At 27.4% G+C, this 19,604-nt stretch overlaps 1 protein-coding gene across 4 annotated transcripts in view; it reads left to right on the forward strand.

Annotated features, from left to right (window-relative positions):
• LOC107453431 (nephrin) overlaps positions 1-19,604 on the forward strand; it is a 259,466-nt gene that overhangs the window by 47,338 nt on the left and 192,524 nt on the right. For 3 of the 4 annotated variants that reach the window (XM_043040896.2, XM_016070260.3, XM_043040897.2), the window contains exon 1: positions 17,900-18,528. In XM_043040896.2, coding sequence (XP_042896830.1) covers positions 18,450-18,528 — 79 coding nt within the window. In that variant the 5' untranslated portion in view covers positions 17,900-18,449. Of the gene's footprint in view, positions 1-17,899; positions 18,529-19,604 lie in introns of those variants that run through there. The other variant, XM_071178517.1, reaches the window with a different exon arrangement.

Consider the following 19,604-nt stretch of genomic DNA (forward strand, 5'->3'; position numbering starts at 1 on the left):
ATATAAGAAAAACAAAGAAAATTAATAAGTTTTATTAACTGCGCATAAGCTGCAAGTATATAGAACTCATGAAATAAGCTAAAATATTGAGAAAATATGGAAAATAATAAAAAATATAAAAAGTAATGACGAGAAGAAAATAATTAAAAATAATTCTTCTAAAATATTTAAAAAATATAATTTTTGATATCGAAAAAAAAAAGAAATTAAAAATCCGGAAAACAAAGCAAAGAAAAGATATAATCTCTTATTAACTATTCTACTATTACTATAATATTATCTACTATTAACTTACTGTCATTTTCTCTTTTTTCCGTTTTTAGTTCGGCTTTGTTTTTATTGTGCTATGTATATATATATATNAAGTGTTTTCGGTTTGCGCTGATATATATATATATATTTTTTTTTTAATTTTTATTAAATTACTAAATTAAATAAAAATTCAAAATATCTTATCCCAGATAGCAAGCAACCTTACGATAAGCGTTGTATTTGTGCTTTGATTTTGAATGCCACCATAAGTTTGACTGATTAATCAATAAAAAAATAAAAATTTTACAATGTCAATATAATTTTTTTAAGATAGAATAAAGACACTCTTAAGCCTTTGCAAAAAGTATAATTTCTTAACTTTTATTGCAAACCAAGCTTTTGAGCTTTTTTTCCCCTTTGGTAGGTTAACGGGCTCTAACGCAACATTTTTTAATGATGATGTGTAGTGTTTTTGGATTCTATCTCAATAAGAGAGCGCCGTTCATCGAAGCTTAATGTGAACTTCATTAGAATTTAACTAGCATACTTAAATCTAGCATCATTTCAACCTTGCATGGTTATTTATAGACGTAGCATTTATCATTTGCCCCTAGTTGGAATTTTAGGATAAAAATTGCAACTACATTAAGATTAACCTTACAATACTAGTTAAATGTTTTTGAATGGAAATAATTATTTTAAATTTTATTTAAATTTCCGAACATAGAAGTAGATTATGTTAATTAAACAGTCACATTCAAGTAATTCAAATTGCTTATAAATAATTAATAATTTTAACATGTTCAAAACTGTCAAGCCTTTAGTTAAAAATTCATTAACATTAAAATAATAAGTTGTGCGAGGGTTTAATTAACAAAGTTAGTACTTTCTGCAAATTAGGCAAAATAATTTATATTTTTTTCAAAGGTTGGTTTATTCTTCTACCTGGCTATGTTATTAATCATCATTAAAAGGTCGGAAACGTTTATTCCGTTACCTTTATGCAAATGAATAGCGTGAGTATTCAGTCCATCGATGTAGTTAAAAGAGGAGAAAAAGCCATTCTTTTGTTTTGAAAAGTTGAAATTTATTTCTCCACTTATTTAAGTTGAAAAAATTATCCTCGCCTTTTATAAGGTGCTTTATCTTTCCAAGCTCTGACTGACGTCAGCTTGAGAATCAATATTTTTAAAGGAACATGATTAAATGGAAGAACGTAGTCAGAGTAGAAAAAAAATTCGTTTAGTGCTACAAACGCATAAAATTGGCTTAAATATACGGTTTAAAAGTGACAACGTCTTTGACAAACTTTGAATAATGAGGTCGAGAACTTTGGAGAAATTTTTCGCTATGTTTTTTTACTGCATTGAAAAATTGGGTTTTTTAATATTTGTTCTAACTTACGTTGTTTTAAAAATAGTTTAACTTACCTGAAAAAACAGTAATTTCAATCCACAAAAAGACTTTTTTTTCGTTTTGTATTAATATAGCCCAAGCAAAATATATCAATACCATAGNTTGATTACATAGCTGTAATTATCTGTAATCAATTACAGTTGTAATCGATTACTGTAATCAACGGCCAACTCTGGTGTGAGGAGCACTGAAAAAATCGAAACGAAAGAAAAAGCATATGAAGTTACTACCATAAATTACTTATCTTCCTATTTTGAAGTAGACTTCAAACTATAAACTAGTAAAAACTTAAAATTTAACTTTGATTTGCTCGGCATGTTCTATTAGAATGAAGTTCTACATTTGCTGTAAATAGCTGTTTCAAGACTTTTCAATTTGCAGAAGCTTAAATATTTACCACTTAAAAAGTTGAAATTTAAAGAATCATTTTAAGAAATAAGATAATAATCATATCTTTTGAGTAATGATTTCCAAACTCTCTTTCATAACTCTACGTTTTATAAATATATTTAAGATAATATTTTAATAATTTAATTAGAACTGTAACGAAAAGTGGCTTAAAATTTATATTTAATATACATTTCCTTATTGCTTGAACTAATTTTCTTTTGAGTGTCTCAAAAAGAATTTATAAGTTATTTGTTTGATATCTTGTTGATCGTAATGAGATTATTCTCAAATTTTTTATGCTCAATTTCATATTTTCAAAAATTTAATTTTCCACAACAAATATGAAACAGACAAGTATTTTTATATTCATTATTTATTTACCACTTTTTTAGTATATTAAAACATTAGTTAGATTTATGAGTATTATTTCGGTTACCAACAATGTTAGTAGTGTATTATTGATGTTACCTTGACATTTAGTTTGCACAAATTTCTGAAATTAGCAAAGCAAAATCATCATAATAATTTAAAATAATAAAAGCAAAACAAATCTAAAATTTTGTGTGACTGTAAGTTTTGATTTAAAATTTAATTCTCTAACTTATTAATCTGTTTGGTATTTAATTAAAATCTTAAGTTAAATATAGAAGAGTCCAATACTGACAAAGTAAATTTGTATCAGAAATGACAGGAAAAAATAAACACATACTACATTCTTTTAAAATATAAAATATTAAAAAACGATACGTATATAAAAATACAAACTTCTTAAAAACATGCAAAAGCTTTTTTTAAGCCTCAAATAATCCGTGCATACCTCTATCTACTTGTTTACCTATACCTTACAAATAAAGCAAGCTCTTTGAATATTTACGAAAATGAGTTCCCATTTTTTTTCCTCAAAAATATTTATGCATGGCGATGTTTAAAATAAATATTCACAATCATGAAAGTAAAATATTTGCCGTCACGCTCGCTTAACATAAAACATCACTTGAAAGAAAAAGAACAATAAATCTGACAAGTAACAAGAACATGTTCGCCGTAAATCTGTACTAGATGAAGAGTTGTAAGGCGGAAAAAAACACTCAGCTTGTTGAAGAGCATTATCTTCATTAGCCCAGAAGAATTGTCTTTAGGTATACAACCGATGTTACCTTACGTGTGTGTTGCAAAGGAAAAAAAATCTGGATTAAATTTACTTTCATATTTTTTTCCTGATATCACTGAGTTTTTTTTTTTTTTCAAGTAACAGAAAGCGTAGTTTCTTTTCCCATGCTAGATGATTTCCCAACTGAATTGCTCAAACAAAATTAAAAAAAAATCCGCAATACGTTTTTTTTCTTCTTATTCGATCCGTATTTGTTTTTTATAGATAAATAAAGCCTATACATACTTTTTTTTTCATCATCACATTAGTTGTTAAGTATGGTTGATAAATCTGATTTAGGTGGTTTTTACTGACATATTTAATTGATATTTTCATAATTAAAAGTGTCAGTTATTAAACTTTTTATGGCATAGCATGTTTTGAGAAGTACTGAAAAATAAATTTGAATAGGATAATATCTTTGAAAACAGTTTATTTCAATTTGTTTTATTTATTTTCATGGCAACGTATAACTGCATTTTTAATCATGATTGAATTTCAGGCCATAATAGATATAAGTAGGATAATATCTTTTAAAATTATTAATAACCCATTGGCAAAATGGCTCTTGGTTAGGATTTGATGACGTCATCACACTTTTCAACTACAATAAACATTGCGCATGCGTTGCTATGGCGACAGCTGCTGTTTGATAATTTTTTTCTAGAATTCCCTTTTCACGTTTAATTTTGTTATGCATTAAGTTGGTGAGTTTATTTTTGAGATATGGGACCAGAGAGATCTCATACATACTTCTTGAGTTGAGAATAAAAGAGAATTTCTTTTTTGAACGATATTTTTGTTTTTATTGTTTTAATTAAGAATCAGCTATTCTAACCAACATTTCAAACTGGATCATTTTCAATACTAATTCAGGTGAATATCCCAAGTAAAAAGTATCCAAACAGATTGACATGGTCCCAAAAGCTAGAGTTGAAGCAAGAAATAAACCATGCCAAGCCCTCAACTTAACCAGGCTGAAAACGCCAAAACCAAAGAACGTAGACGGGAATACCTTAAGCGTTACACACAAAAGGAAAAAAGAAAGGATTCCGTTCACAAACACAGCATGAAGCCCGCCCTTCACACAAGTACTAAAGTTCTTTTGTGAGGGGAGATTGAGAGAATAGAACTCGAGCGATAGGTGGCTCTCCGAGCTCCTTTCATGCAAATACGAGAACTGGGTGCTGATCACCAGTTAAGGATAAAAGGATCCATTGTAAACGTACCCAATGACTTGCACATGACTGTAGACTGTCTTCCACGCAATATGAGACATTCATTCACTATTCATGTAAAATTGAAGGGAAAAAAAGTCCAGCTTTCAAATTATATTTCATGTATGAACTTGTGAATCCGAAACGCGCGTATGATGCAACTTACAATTACACCATATGGAAACGAGCAGGCTGATTTCCTAGTGAAGAAGGGCTCGAGATTACTTCAGTAAAGATATTCAAAAATATCATATCATATTCTATAAAGCTGTATATTAAGCAGATTATGACAAAACATTTTAAAGTTCAACTACTTGATCGTTTGCAGTCAAAACGGTAGAGAATTGGTGATCTTACGGTCATTAGCGATTCTCCACGTCAAGAAGCTGTTGCAAAATTCCGTCTTTTGACCAGACATGACTGTTTAGGAGAACATCTCCATCGCATTAGGATTTTTCACCATCCATACTGCCCCCTATGTAATTTGGCAGAGCCTATGAATAAAGACTACCTCCACCGTTGCTCATCACTCCATGGAGACTCTGAGACGGCCCTGTATTGGCGTGCAAGAGAACTTTTAATGAGGCAATAACTTCGGTCAATTTCTTTTATGTCATCTGTTCTACTCTCTTTGTTCTTTTAATTATTTCTTTGTATTGCCTTGCCATTAGAAATTAAAAAAAACAATTACACCATTGTACCGATCCGAGAAATATAAATATTGATCTCGATTGGCTGTTAAATGTCTATTCAGTCATCAAAAGAATTTACACAGAATGTGCCTGAGATGCATTCAAATATGTCTGCAAAATAGTGCACCGAGCTGTTCAGGATTAACAGTTAAAGATGTCCAAGATGAAAACACAATAAAGTCGTAAAAAAAAAGCTTAAGTTCAAAGTATAAGTTGCTTAAAGTCCTAAGAAGTGGACAACAACCATTTTGCTAATGAGTAACCCGTGATCGCCTTGCTGCTATCAAAATTGTTTTATTTATTTTTATGATATACATATTTTAATGTTATTCCACTGCAATGATATTTCATTGCAAAATATAATTTTTAGCAAATATTTATTATTTTTCATTATTTTTTTTATGGTCAAAAATATCTTGAATTGTACGGTATGCACTTTTTTCTCATCATTTTAAAAAATGCAAATTTAAATGACAATATACAAAATTTGAGGGAAATCAGTCGAACATTTTTTTGAAAAAGTCGTGTTGCACATAAAGTATTGCTTGGATAGTTTCAGAAACCCATAATTTAAATTGCATCTAAAATACGTAATTAATCTTTCCGACCTAATAAACTTCGAATGAATTGAATAAGTAACAACAAAGAAATGTTAATTGAAGCAAGTTTTTTTTTGTTTAATTAGACTTCTTCCTTAATTCCTTCATATTGCTTCATTGTTTGCAAAAATAAATAAGCTAGCAAATAGGGTTTAATCCTTCTTTTTCCGTATTAAATAAGTCAGTAAATAAATAAAATGTTCATAACTGCATCACAACTGTTTTGGAAATAAAAAAAAAATCTTATTATCTAAATGAGGTATCCTATTTTTTCCTCCTGCCTTTAACAAAATGTACATTAAGCGACACCATTGCACTTAAGGCCCAAAAAGTAAGGAAAAGGAAACACTTTCCAGACTACCAACACCACTTGCGGTGAACAAGAAAGATCCAGACTGCTTCATCCTCATTAACGGAGTTAGGAAAAGAGGGGGGATACCCCCTCTTTCACCACCGCATTGTCTCTTACTTCTTCTCCTATTAAATAGAAGGAAGGAAGAACTCCTAATGTCAAGTAGAGCTTACAATGATAGACAAGATCCCCACGAGGTTTCTGCTCCAGAAAATTCCATCCTTTGACATCTGCCGTTGACGGTAATGCCTTGTTCACCAAGTAACCTACGACCCAAGCAAGAATAGGTCTCAAAGAAATAAAGGATTTCTTATGCTTCATCGCATTTATTGATGCGATCTTACATATTGTGGGTACGTTAGTACCTCAAAATATTTTTATATATTCGGTTTTGCGTATTTTAGAATTGAAATAACATTTAGGTCTCTTGATATATGCAGTTTAAGATTGCTGTTAAGTTTATCCTTTAAAAACAATATCTTTGGGGTTATAGATAAGAAAATAATAGAAAAGTTATAAAAAGGATAATTAACCCTTTCGCACCGACTGTCACAAATACGTGCCAGCATAAAACCCTTTAAACCAGGGTGCAAAGATAAAACTGGTAATCAAAGTAATTCCTTAGCAGTTTATTTGTGGGGGGAGTTAAAATTGTTTGATTTATTTAATTCACCACTACTTTGTTCAAAATAAAACTACTTAGTTATACTTTGAATTAACATTAATTATATATATGATTAAACTAACAATAATTAAAGTAAAAGCGAAGTAAGTACTACGAAGCGAAGTAACGACTACATTTAAAATACCGGTTTTTTATTTAATTACGTCCTGATCCTGATTTTGTACGAATGCTTTTCTGAATCACCCGTCCCCAAGGGGTTAAAGCTTTACTTTAAGAAATTTCAGAATTGTTTTCGTATTTTACTTCGGTTTGCTTCTTTTAGAGTAAGCAGAATAGACGCGTTGCAGATTAAGTAATTAATCTGAAAATATTGTTCTTATTTAAGGGATTTAATTCCAGTTATTTTTTTTAAAAAATAATTTTGTCAACTTGTTTTTGAAGTGTTCTATAAATCTCTCATAAAGTATGATTAAACAGATCCAAACAGGCATTAAACCAAAAATCAAAAGATATTTGAACACACAAAAATGCTAACAAAAGTGGGGATAATTAAAAAAACGTTCATTTGTTAGTAATACTAGAACAAATTAGTTAAATAGGAAAAAACATTTTATATCATATGAAAAGAAAATGTTGAAACAGTATTTATTACTCAATGTAATCGATAAAATTGTATTAATTAAATAGTAAATCGTGCCAATGGATTTCATTACATTTATGTAAGAGCTAATTAATGCGGAACATAGAATATAATTGGATTTTTAATTAAAGCTTATTGTCATATTTGTTTGTTGAACATTGAAAGTTTTTAAACTACCAAAAGATTTTGAAGCTAGTTAGCTGTAACATAGCCTTTCTATTTGAGATGGCGAGTTGATATTTTTATAAAGCAATAAACTACACAAAAAACCCAATATAAAATGTATTCGATAACTAATTCAGAATTTGTTCAGTTTTTTTCATTCTTTTAATTAAAACATATTTTATCCCATACATACCCATACTGATGCACACTTTCTATCAAAGATTATATTAGGTTTAATTTCGAATTATAAGTTATATCATGTACCAAAGCAAAAACTAATAAATATGTACAATTAACTTTTAAAACTACTCAAAACTACTGTCAAAAATATTATCAGTTATCATATGCATATTTGTAATGATATCTGAACATTAAATTACCAAGGATTTAGTGGTGGAAAAGAAACGGAAAAGTAATTATTGCTACTGTACAGAAGAACAAATTATTTTGAATTTTTTTTATCTATTTATATTTTTTTATATATTTATGCTTCATAGAATTTTAAGTTAACTAATTTCGAAGAATTTTATATTAACTGTAAGACTTTACACCATTCTTTATTTAATGGACCTATCTTATTAAATAGGTGTAAACTACACTAATGTGCATTAATGACTAGTATAGTTACACGAAATATTAAACTTTTTGAGAAACGCATGCAAAATAAATATTTAAATACAGATAAAAAAAATTATCGCTTAATGATAAGAAAATATAAGCATACAAATTTCTATGTATTTCATTAGAAATTAGTATTAACTATTGTTCGGTTTTAAAGTTTTATAGTACGCGAATTTACTCCAAAAACCATAACTAAAACTCATAACTAATACATTTTTTTTAATACCTTATGAACTCGCATTTTGTATTTCTCTAAACACTTTTATAATGTTAAACTTTTTAGCAAAATAAAAAATCAATGTATTGAACATTTCAATTCAAAAAATTTATTAAAATATTATAAGCAATTGTTTTAATTATTCAGTCATGCGACAGCTTAATATAGAAAGCTATTATTGTTTGCCTAGTTTCAAATTTCAAAATACAGTAACAAATTTAAAGCATTTTTGCATTTTTTACAATTACAAGGTCTCTACAGGCCCTCCGAATTAAGTAAATTTACAGCCACTATGAAAAACTTTTTAAGCTCCTGATAATCTTATTTTAAATTTAAATTTCGTTTTTCGTGAAAGATAATTTGTAATTCCATATTTGAAATCCATTATCACCGTGTAGATATTGTTCGATTTTTGCTAGATAAATCTTTTCAGAAAAAGCCAGAGTAATGTTGTACAAATGATATAGAAGTATTAATATTCTTTTCAATATTCATTTCGCTTTATTTTTTTGACAATTTTAATTAAAAGTATAGTTTAATCTTCATTCCTAGAATATATCATTAAATTTTCCATCTCCTGAGTTTAGAACAATAGAATAAAATATGATATTTTGAATTTTGTGATGGAATATAATTAATATCTCAGATTTTAATGATACAATTTATTTTATCTCAAATATATGATTTTATGGATATATGCTGTTTTCAAATCGAATGAAGTTTGAACCCCCTTTAAATAATCTATTCCCTCTTTACTAACATTTTCAATTAACTTTTCTGTTAAATTTACCATATATTTTTAATTTTCACTTTTCAATTCTTATTTTAATAGAAACTAAGATAAATGTCTAATTTTTATTTGTATAAATGTTTAATTTTAACATTTATCAACTCTTTTAATTAAAATTCTGCATTATGTTTCAACATTACATTTCAAATGGTATTGATTATACATCTAAAAAATTACTTACCTGTTTGTAGTTTTTAAAATTTTGTTTGCAAAATAGTAACACTCGATAAAAAAGCTAAAATAGTGAAAATAACAATATCTTACTATTCTAGCTTGTAAGTTGACGTATAGTTATTTATTTATATTGTTTTTTCTTTTATTTCAAAAGTGTTTCGATAAAAAAAATAATTATAACCCTTTGACACAATTTTTTTCATCGAAAATTTTATTGCGTTAACTCTTATAAAATCATAAATAATAAAATTTCAACATTAGCAGTTTTTCTCAGTTTCGATCAAAAATAGTTCTAAAATGTTTACAGAAATTATTTATAAATTAATATATATTTTTATTTAAAAATATTTTACAAAAATATTAAAAAAAATTATTAAAACTTGAACGTTAAAAAANAGTAACACTCGATAAAAAAGCTAAAATAGTGAAAATAACAATATCTTACTATTCTAGCTTGTAAGTTGACGTATAGTTATTTATTTATATTGTTTTTTCTTTTATTTCAAAAGTGTTTCAAAAGTGTAAAAAAAACAATCTTGATGTTCTTTGGTAAGAAACTACTATCACTAACAAGAACTGGTCAATATTTCATTTTAACTATGGTTGCTTCTTTATTTAAAATGTATTTCGAAGAAAGAAATTTATTTTAAAGATGTAGCATAATTTAAAATAATAAATACTGATTATTTAGAGCTAAAATTAATCACAAATACATTATAAATGCTGAATATACGGGAAATAAAGGTTTTGAAAGCTCTGATTACAAAAGTTTAAATTGTGCAAATTAAACTAAAATATAATGTTCGTATATGTTCACACATAGAATACCAACTTTATTTCCTTGAATAGAAATAAATCCTCAATATTATTAATAGTATGAGAGAATCGCTGTTCTGTATCTTTTAAATTGATGATGCCTTTTAACATTAAAACCTCCTTTATTATTAATTTTGGTAGTGGCTTCAAATTAGTCAGTAATTTTTCATAATCTGTTTTCAAAAGTTGGTGAAAATACTTAATCATTTTAATTCCGGTCTCACAATCTAATACCATAATTAAATACCTAAAATGAGAAATTTAACTAATTTGTATTATTATAGCAGTTGCGTGAATTTCATAACTATTTAATGACTGATAGCGAATTTGTTTTTAAGTGTTAAATAATTGATACATAATTAATGTGCATTTTTTTTACTTCGTCTATAAGCTCGTATTTAATTTTTTTTTGACATGCTGTTGGAGATGTTTATATTCTTTAGTTCGTTCGCTATTCATTACTGACTTCACTACTTTACTATAGACATCTTTGGATCCCACTCCCACTTGATGTAGTTCAGCTGCATCTGGCTTATCGGGCTTTAACCCGGGTGGAGGTGAGGCCAATCAATGAATATATACATATATATATGTATATGCATATATGTGTGTATAGGTAAGTATATGTATGTTTGTGTATGTATATGTATATGTATATGTTTGTGTATATATATATATATGCATATATGTGTGTATANAAATTTAACTAATTTGTATTATTATAGCAGTTGCGTGAAATTCATAACTATTTAATGACTGATAGCGAATTTGTTTTTAAGTGTTAAATAATTGATATATAATTAATGTGTATTTGTTTTACTTCGTCTATAAGCTCGTATTTAATTTTTTTTTTGACATGCTGTTGGAGATGTTTATATTCTTTAGTTTGTTTGCTATTCATTACTGACTTCACTACTTTACTATAGACATCTTTGGATCCCACTTGATGTAGTACAGTATATATATATATATATATATGAAAACTTGCATTTTTCAGAGTGTTAGACTTTGAATATTTATTGCTTATCAATTATTCTTTTTGATATAAAATTTAATAAAACATGATATTTACTCCTCTTCTAAAAATTATAATATTATACTCGATATGATTGTTTAAATGCAGGCGCCAATGTACATAGTAATATTCATTTATATTCTACTTTACGTTGGTTAGTTCCATAACGTGCATTACCTCCGCACATGATTTATATTTTCCATATAACGGACGCAAATCGTTAGTTCTGGTAGGCATCGAAACTTCTTTTTGATGAAGTTTTTTCTTTCTATTTTGGTGATTCCACACAAAAACAGTTTAATATTTTAACTTGTAGTTCATGATTAAAATGCTGATTAAACGCATGTTTTCTGGCTTTAATCATAAGCCTTTGCAAGAAGTATAATTTCTTAACTTTTATTGGAAACCAAGTTTTTTCCAAGTTTTTCCCCTTTGGTATGTTAATGGGCTCTTATGCAACATTTTTTAATGATGTGTAGTGTTTTTAGATTCTATCTCAATAAGAGAGGGCCGTTCGTGGAAGCTTAATGTGAACTTCATTAGAACTTGCACTGGCTTTAATCATTCAGTGTTAACTAACTTCCTCGGTATTTATACACAGTAAGCAGATCTTTGTTAGATATAATAGAAGTTTTTGCTCTTATTGCCTTAAATCTTTCATAAACATAATAAAACTATCAAGTTAAAAGGTTTTCTTACAAAAAGTTTTGAATCTTATTACTTTATTAAAATCATTTTTTTAGAATAAAATGAAGTATTAGTAGAACGATATTGTCTTGTTTTATCCCAATATGCATAATACTTTGTTAAAAAAATGCTTTAATGAAATGAAACAGTAAGTTAAAAATAATGCAATTTATAATTAAAAATATGCTTCAGCTTTGATTGAAGATGAAAAGGGGGAGATAATTTATATAAAATGAAACTGCTTTTAAAATTTGTTAGCAATTACTTATAGGAGTTGATTGACCTGTAATCTGCCTCTTATCTTTCTTGTAAGTCCTTATTAAGTACCTGTATCCATAGTGAATTGAAGAGTTTCTACATTTCAACCTATAGCATTTTGGTATTCTTCTAATTTGTTTAAAAGTTTGATAATTTTATGACTGCATTTTGCTTTAATAAGTGCTTTGTTTAATTCATTTATTCTTTTTATTATTATGAACGTAAAGTTAAATCCCGAATAGTATATTGATCTTTTAAGATTTTACCTAGAAAATACTTAACTAAATATGAAGTAGTTTTGTCTATTACTTCTGACAAGTTAAACTTATATAAAATATTGACATCGAAACAGTCAGTCTAAACACATGCAAAGCAAAACCCAAATAAGAAATGTCATCTGTTTAAAATTCTTAGGGGATATGATTTTATAAATTATGATAAAATTATTTATATTCCAGATTATCAATTTTAGAAAAAAGAGTATTTAAGAAACGAAAGAAATTGTTACTTGAGAAGAATGCTTGCATATCTTAAAAGGAATAAAGTTAAAAATGCTTCAGATTGAGGTAATTTGCGATATTTTTCTGGGAAATACTTTATAAACCGTACCAACACTAACTATAAGAGACGTCATTATAATAAATGCTAGTAAAAATTTTAAAAAGCAAATATATCTTTTCACAATTCTAAAATAAAATATGTATTCTCACCAATCGAATTTAAAATACTTTTTAGAAACTTATTTGATGTACGTCTTTGATATCAGTAGTAAAATAAACATTGTAATTAAACAAGTCTAGATAACATTAGTTAGATTGTGTATACGAATGATCAAATTTTACCCATCATTCATTTCATTGTTTGCTGGGAATTAAAAATCAGATATTTGCTTAATATTTCAAAACTCATGAGCATATTAAGGTACTTTTAAATACATCAAGTATTTTTGGGAACTAATCACTTCTGATAAAGTAATTTGATTAGAACTACTTGGAAAAAGATGGGGTGTGGCCGTAAAGGCACTTCCTTCCCTAGCTATGAATAGATTTCAATCAATATTTGTTCTTAATGTGCAATATTGAAAACTAAAATTTTACTTTTAAAGATACTCATTCTGTGATTTGATAGTTTACTGTTTATTGCAAAGGAGATGAGAGCTATTAGAAATCATCTAGAGGCTGACAAGCGAATGTGTGGAGCATTTATTTGCTAATTGTTTAATGTTAATCTATTTTTCAACTTTACATATTATCGTCCCGTTCCAAGATTAAATTTCAAATAATAATAGTAATAAATCTATTAAATTAGTAAAAATATATTTTAATTTTCTAAAGGAATGTAGCTTATGTTAAGAAATGGTATTATTAGTGGATTAGCAATTAAGGTCGCACCATTTTTGAAATTAACAATGCGCATGGTACTAAATGTTGCAACCTAATGTTTAAGATGATTTATATAAGTAAGTTTTGTTCAACCGCAATCTATGAATTTTTTTGTTCGAGTAAATGTACCTTAATTTCAGATGACTTAAAATGAAATACCAAGTTTAGAAAGATGGAACATCTTCGCCAGTTTTTTTTTTGTTGGATTTTTATCCAGATTCCAAAGCAACTAAAGCTTTTCGTGACATTTGTACTGTGTAAGGAGAGGGTGCCATTGCTAGAAGAACCTCTCGTAGAGGCATGTCATGCTTAAAAATATAAATTTTGACTTCACAGTGTCACGTATTTCTGACAGCTCAGTTGAGTTTGAAGATCGTTAAAAATAAATTAAAAGAGGAAGAATTTTAATGTTTTTTGTTAAATCAAAAAAGGAAGAACACTAACAAAGATTATGCCAACATTAGAAAAAACTTCGTCAAAAAGATATGCATGTAAACATATATTACATACTGTCATAAAGAAATGTTTGTACGCAACTTGCTTTCTTGTTAATATATACATTTGTGGTAGCAGAGTGGATTTTTTTTTAAATAGAGTTAAGAAATGGAATAAGAATGAAAATAGAGAGTGTGGTCCACGAAAAGGTCCACGAAATTTGTTAACTGATATGGAATTTTACATCTTGCATTTTTTGTTGGAATACCTAAATCTAATCACATTATAGCTGGCTGCAGTTAAGGTGCTGGTGAGTGACCACTTTGATCAGGCAGCGAAGGGACCGATGGTGTGCGGTATCAGTTCTCGTTAAAATGTGCTTGACTTCACGGGGAATTCATTCCCTCCACAGAGGATCAAAATTGTGACGGCATTATCATCCTCAGGGATATTTTTCAGATCGTCGCGAATAACCAATCCTTTGTCTCTTCCTCTGAGGCTAATTTCTCCCAATACTTGTTCCTGGAGCTCTCTTGTCCTCTGGATTGAGTTCAAAATAACAAGGTTACAGAGTTTTTGGCCAAAATTTTGGCTGTTCAACGTCGGTTATGAAATAATTCTTTGTGCAGCTCTAGTGTAACATAAAAAAGCAACAACTGCAATTGCTGATTACATAGTGTTTATTTCATAAATAAAGTGCGAGGGTAAAAAAAAAAGAACTATCTAATAGCTTCAGCACAAATTTCTTAAAATTCCCTTTATTAATAACGTGATTTTACACTGCATCTTAAAAAAGACTTTCATAAAATATTAATGCTGTGATGTTTAATTTTGCATTTCCTCCGGTAATAAGGTAAACATGGTTGCTTTATAACTGCCTCTTTTAATTAAAGAATTCAGTCATTACTTCTGCAAACAGCTGCTAACCAATAATGGCACACTTTGCAATTTTTGCAAAAACTGTTCACTTTCTGTTTGAAGTCAATCCCCGCACGCAGTATTTTTATTCATCGTCGCTAGGGAAAATATTATGAAAGAAACACGAAAGAAAAGCAATTCAAAAATGAACAAAAAAGCTCGGAATTAAAAACGTAAGAAAGTTTCACTCAATTTTTATTTTTTTATATATAGTTAATGCAAGCTTGATATCCTATTATAATTACGCATCCTGAAAAACAGTCGCATTGACTACAAAAAAAGTAAATAGTAAATGCCTTATTTTACATCTATAACGTTGATCGGTAAATAAAACAAATAACTGAAAAATAAAAAAAAAGAATTGAATTATTTCTTTGTATTTGTCACTTATAGAGCTCACAATAAAATTATTCATACTTTTTTTTTTCAATAATGTGATAAAGGAAAGAATAGGAAAAACAAATATAACTATTCGCGTGTAAACGTTTTTTTCAGGATACAAAATATTTAAAAGGTTCAACTTTTTTATTCCTCATTAGCACTTATATTGAAATGCAATGGCGTTTTGTACTTCTTTCAAATAAAAAAAGATATTCGAAAATATCAATAATTTAATACTTATTCTGTGTTAAATGCTTTACCTTGATGTAAAACACTTAATTTTACTCTCACATAACGTAAGTGATTTGGAATTGAACACTTAAAACATTTAATTAAGCTTTAAATGGAAGCACAATGAGATAGATAAAAGTTGGTGTGGAAATATAAATCTTTAATAATAAAATAAAGCATATTTTTTTGTCTCTCTCATATCTGTCTGTGTGTCTCCAAAACCATTTGTTCCATCGCCATGAAATCTAAACAACGGTTGCTAGGGCAAATTTTAGCTTTAATTCTAAAATTGGCTCGAAAATTCAATTGAACCCTCAGAGGGCGAAGGTTGAAAAATGTAATTTTTTTACTGGTTAAGCGTTAGACACTGTTTTAAATCAAACTATAGGCGATTTTATGCTTTCTAAATATGTTAAGCTTTACTGTGCTGTTTGCTAGCTCATAGCTATATAAGATCAAACGAAGAATTTATTATACGTACTTAAATGCTTAAATTTATTTATTCACCAGTGACATAAATTCAGTGATCAAAGTTAACATCTTAAAATTGGTGAACTAAGTCATCAATTTATAATTTAAAAAGTTATCCACCCGAGTTATTTAGTTTACAGTAAATCTTTTAAATGATGTTTCGTTAAAATTAAACTATTTAAATTCAACTGTGAAATTGAATTGAAATGAAAAAAAAAAAGTATTGAAAGGAATAACTAATGAAAAATTGGTACTAATTACTTTAGACGAAACGTAAATTTCCATGTTCTTACTGACACCAATGCTTATTTAATTTTGTTAAGCAAAGTTATTAGGGAAACGACAATTATTCGTTTTGCAAAACCACATAAATTCACAACTGATGTCGATGGCTAATTAGTTTTAATATAATGTATAAATTAAAATAAAAATAAGCTATGTACTAAAAATCAGAGTAAATGGAGAACCAAACTTATTCGTTTAGGATAACGGTATTAAATAGCCATGCAAATATTGACGCAGGTTACGCTTAGATAATTTTGGTACTACGAATATTATAATAATTAATGCAGTTTCAATAAGGAATTATTTCACGAGTTTTTCGTAATCTTAGAAGACATCCAGCAAATGTATCAAAGATAGTACATTGATTAGAGTTGAAAAAAAAAAATTTTTCTCACCTTTACATACAAATAATTTAAAGAGTATTTTGAATGTTAAATCGAGAAACGATCATGGATTTAGTATAGAAATTTATGATAAAGGAAAGAAATTTTTTTTATTCTTTAAAACAAAATTATTTTTGCTTCACAATACTTCAAAGTTTGCTGTTTCTTTTGGAACAACAGAACGTGTGTTTTAAAGCCTAGGGTTGGGTGGGAAAATATATCTGAAATCTATTTAACAATCTATTCCAACTGTACACTTTAAATATAGTTAAAGTAAAATGATTCATGGTGTAAAAAATACTATACTTTATAGAACATTTTCAATCATTATAATTTATTTAAATTTTTATTTGTTAGGTAAAATCAAAACTTGCTTTACAATAATTCAGTTGCTATTAGTTCATAATTCAATTTTATTAGTTCACCTGAAATACAAAATTTTGTTCAATTTCAAAGCAGTATAGCCTCAGACTAAATTTCAATTTACATCGGTATTTTGTCAACTGATACTAATTTCCATTTCTGTATCTTGCACTGCATGATATAAAAACTAACGAGCCATAAATAAGATGCTGGATCATCAGTTTAATTAGTATGCAGTAAATGGTACAGATAAATGCATTTCAAAATTAATACAGCTTTCATAATTAGTGCAGTTCATAATTAGTGCAGTTCATAATTATACTTATTTTAAATAGAATATTGCTATAGAAATGAATTTTAATTAGATATGATAATATTAATATTTAACTCATAATTATAACTTAAATGATGATTAACTTTTTTAATACACAATAAAACTTTTCAAATATTTTCATGCTGTTTACTGTACCTACTGTAATGTGAAATAAGAAGAAAATTAAAGCACTGTTAAATATATTTATCAAACATCGTTCAACAAATATCAATGTTCAATTACGATAAATATCGAATTTCAGTTTAGATCTGATATTTTAAAAAATAAGTCAATTATTGCTTTTAAAATTGAATAAATTATTGAAAGGTTTTATTAGCGTCACGCTATCCACTAAAATCGATACAAAAAATTTGCTAAAGTTTTGAGAGCATGATACACTTTTAATTCTTGTAAAGTAGTTGACATTCCATTTCCTCATCGCAAAGCATGGCATTTACAAACTAGTTCCTATGATAGATTTTTAAATATTCTCCCTTTTAACAACCGACAATCTTATTCAGTAAGAATTAGAGCCCTTGGAATTTTCAGAGAGTGCTCTTTTTACAGAATTTCGCTTGATAAATGATACAAATGGCACTTGTGTGAAACGCCACCTAGCGGAAATGTCAATAACACGGAGACCGCTGGTAGCTGAACGATCATTCGCTTTCTTAACACAGTTTTGGATCCTACAACCGTGCAAAAGAACGTAGCTCTGTAATTTCGCTGGAGAAGAAACCTTCGATTGCTACCGGACTCTCTGGAGATTTAAATCTTTCTTATTTCTTTTATTTATCGAAAGAAAGAGTTTCAAATGAGAATTTTATTTGTGACTTTTAACACTTGCAAAAATGCTGAATTGTAAAAATCTTCAGGAAGAATAACCACCTGTTAATCAAATTATATATCGTACAAAGGATAAGTCAATTAGACTTTTATTTTTCGAATTAAAAATTTGATTATTTTATTACATGATAAAAATAATTTTTTTCTAAAATTAAAGTTTGAATAGGGAAACATATATTAGAAGAAATGAGAAAAAATATATATTAATAATCACATTTGAATAATTAGCGTTTCTAACACTATTTAAAGAGAAAGGAAAACTGGGAAAATGAAGAAATCATGATATGCAAATTTTGATTAATTTTCGAAACATTGAAACGAGTTTCTGACTTAATTTCAGGAACATTTGGTTTATATAACTAGCAATGGAATTTTGTGGAAGCTTGTGGACTCTTGTATTAATTATAAATTTGATGTTCTCCTTTTATCTTTGCAAAGAGCCAAGTAAGTAAAACTTTTATTCCTTATATTCGTCTTTTTTATAAAATTATGCCCAAAATATTCCTGTTTTGATGTACAAAATTTATTAATTTTAATTACATTACATACTCATTGCCTACAAAAATAGCAAAAATCTTAAAATCTTAAAAAAAATTATGACAGCCCATTTCTTAATTAAACGCTCACTTAAAGGATGCAATAATTAATATGTGATATGTTAGTAGAATGCATCACATAATAATAGTGATGTTTTATTTTGTGAAATATTTATAATATAGTTTGTAATATAATATATATAATTGACTTTCTTAACAATGTTATTTGTTAAAATTTTATTTACTAATATTATAAATTCAGAATTGAATATTTTTATGTTTCTATAATTTTGAATAGTCTTATAATTTTGGAATATAAGAGGGGATTTAATTTAAAGCATTTAATTTCAAATAAATATTTATTCAATTTTTGAAAATAATTCTAATTAAAAATATTTCATCAAGGAACACATAACTAGGACTTTTTTAAGATTAAAGCTTTTTTGGAATCAATTTCGCATATTATGTCAATTGTCTTTATGTTCCATCACTTGATATCTACAGTCCATAACAATCTCACGAAATATTATATGATATATTCATTTGTTCTGTTCTAACCACATTATTTACTATAATTCATTATTGCAAATTATATATATTTTCAAATTATTGATAGATGATTATAGTTTTCTCGATCATTAAAATATATATCTAGCGAAAATATGAGCATTTAATTAAATATCTATGAATGTTCTGATTTATATATTTTGTCTTCAGACAGAGAACTAATTTCACTAGCGATACTAAATTCTTTTCAAGTTCTGAGAAAAAAATGATTTCTTGTTTGTTATTATTGTAATTTTTAATTAGATCTGTAAAAGTACATGATATGATATATGTAATTGAAATCGCTGAAAATATTTAAATGCTTAACTGCCACATGTTGGAAAGAATAACTTAATTACTTTTGATTTATTCATATCACCTTGTTAAAAAATTCAAAAATGGAATTTTTCACGAATATATATATATATATATATTACG

This window comes from Parasteatoda tepidariorum, chromosome 3 (assembly GCF_043381705.1).
Source record: "Parasteatoda tepidariorum isolate YZ-2023 chromosome 3, CAS_Ptep_4.0, whole genome shotgun sequence".
NCBI classification, from domain to species: domain Eukaryota; kingdom Metazoa; phylum Arthropoda; class Arachnida; order Araneae; family Theridiidae; genus Parasteatoda; species Parasteatoda tepidariorum.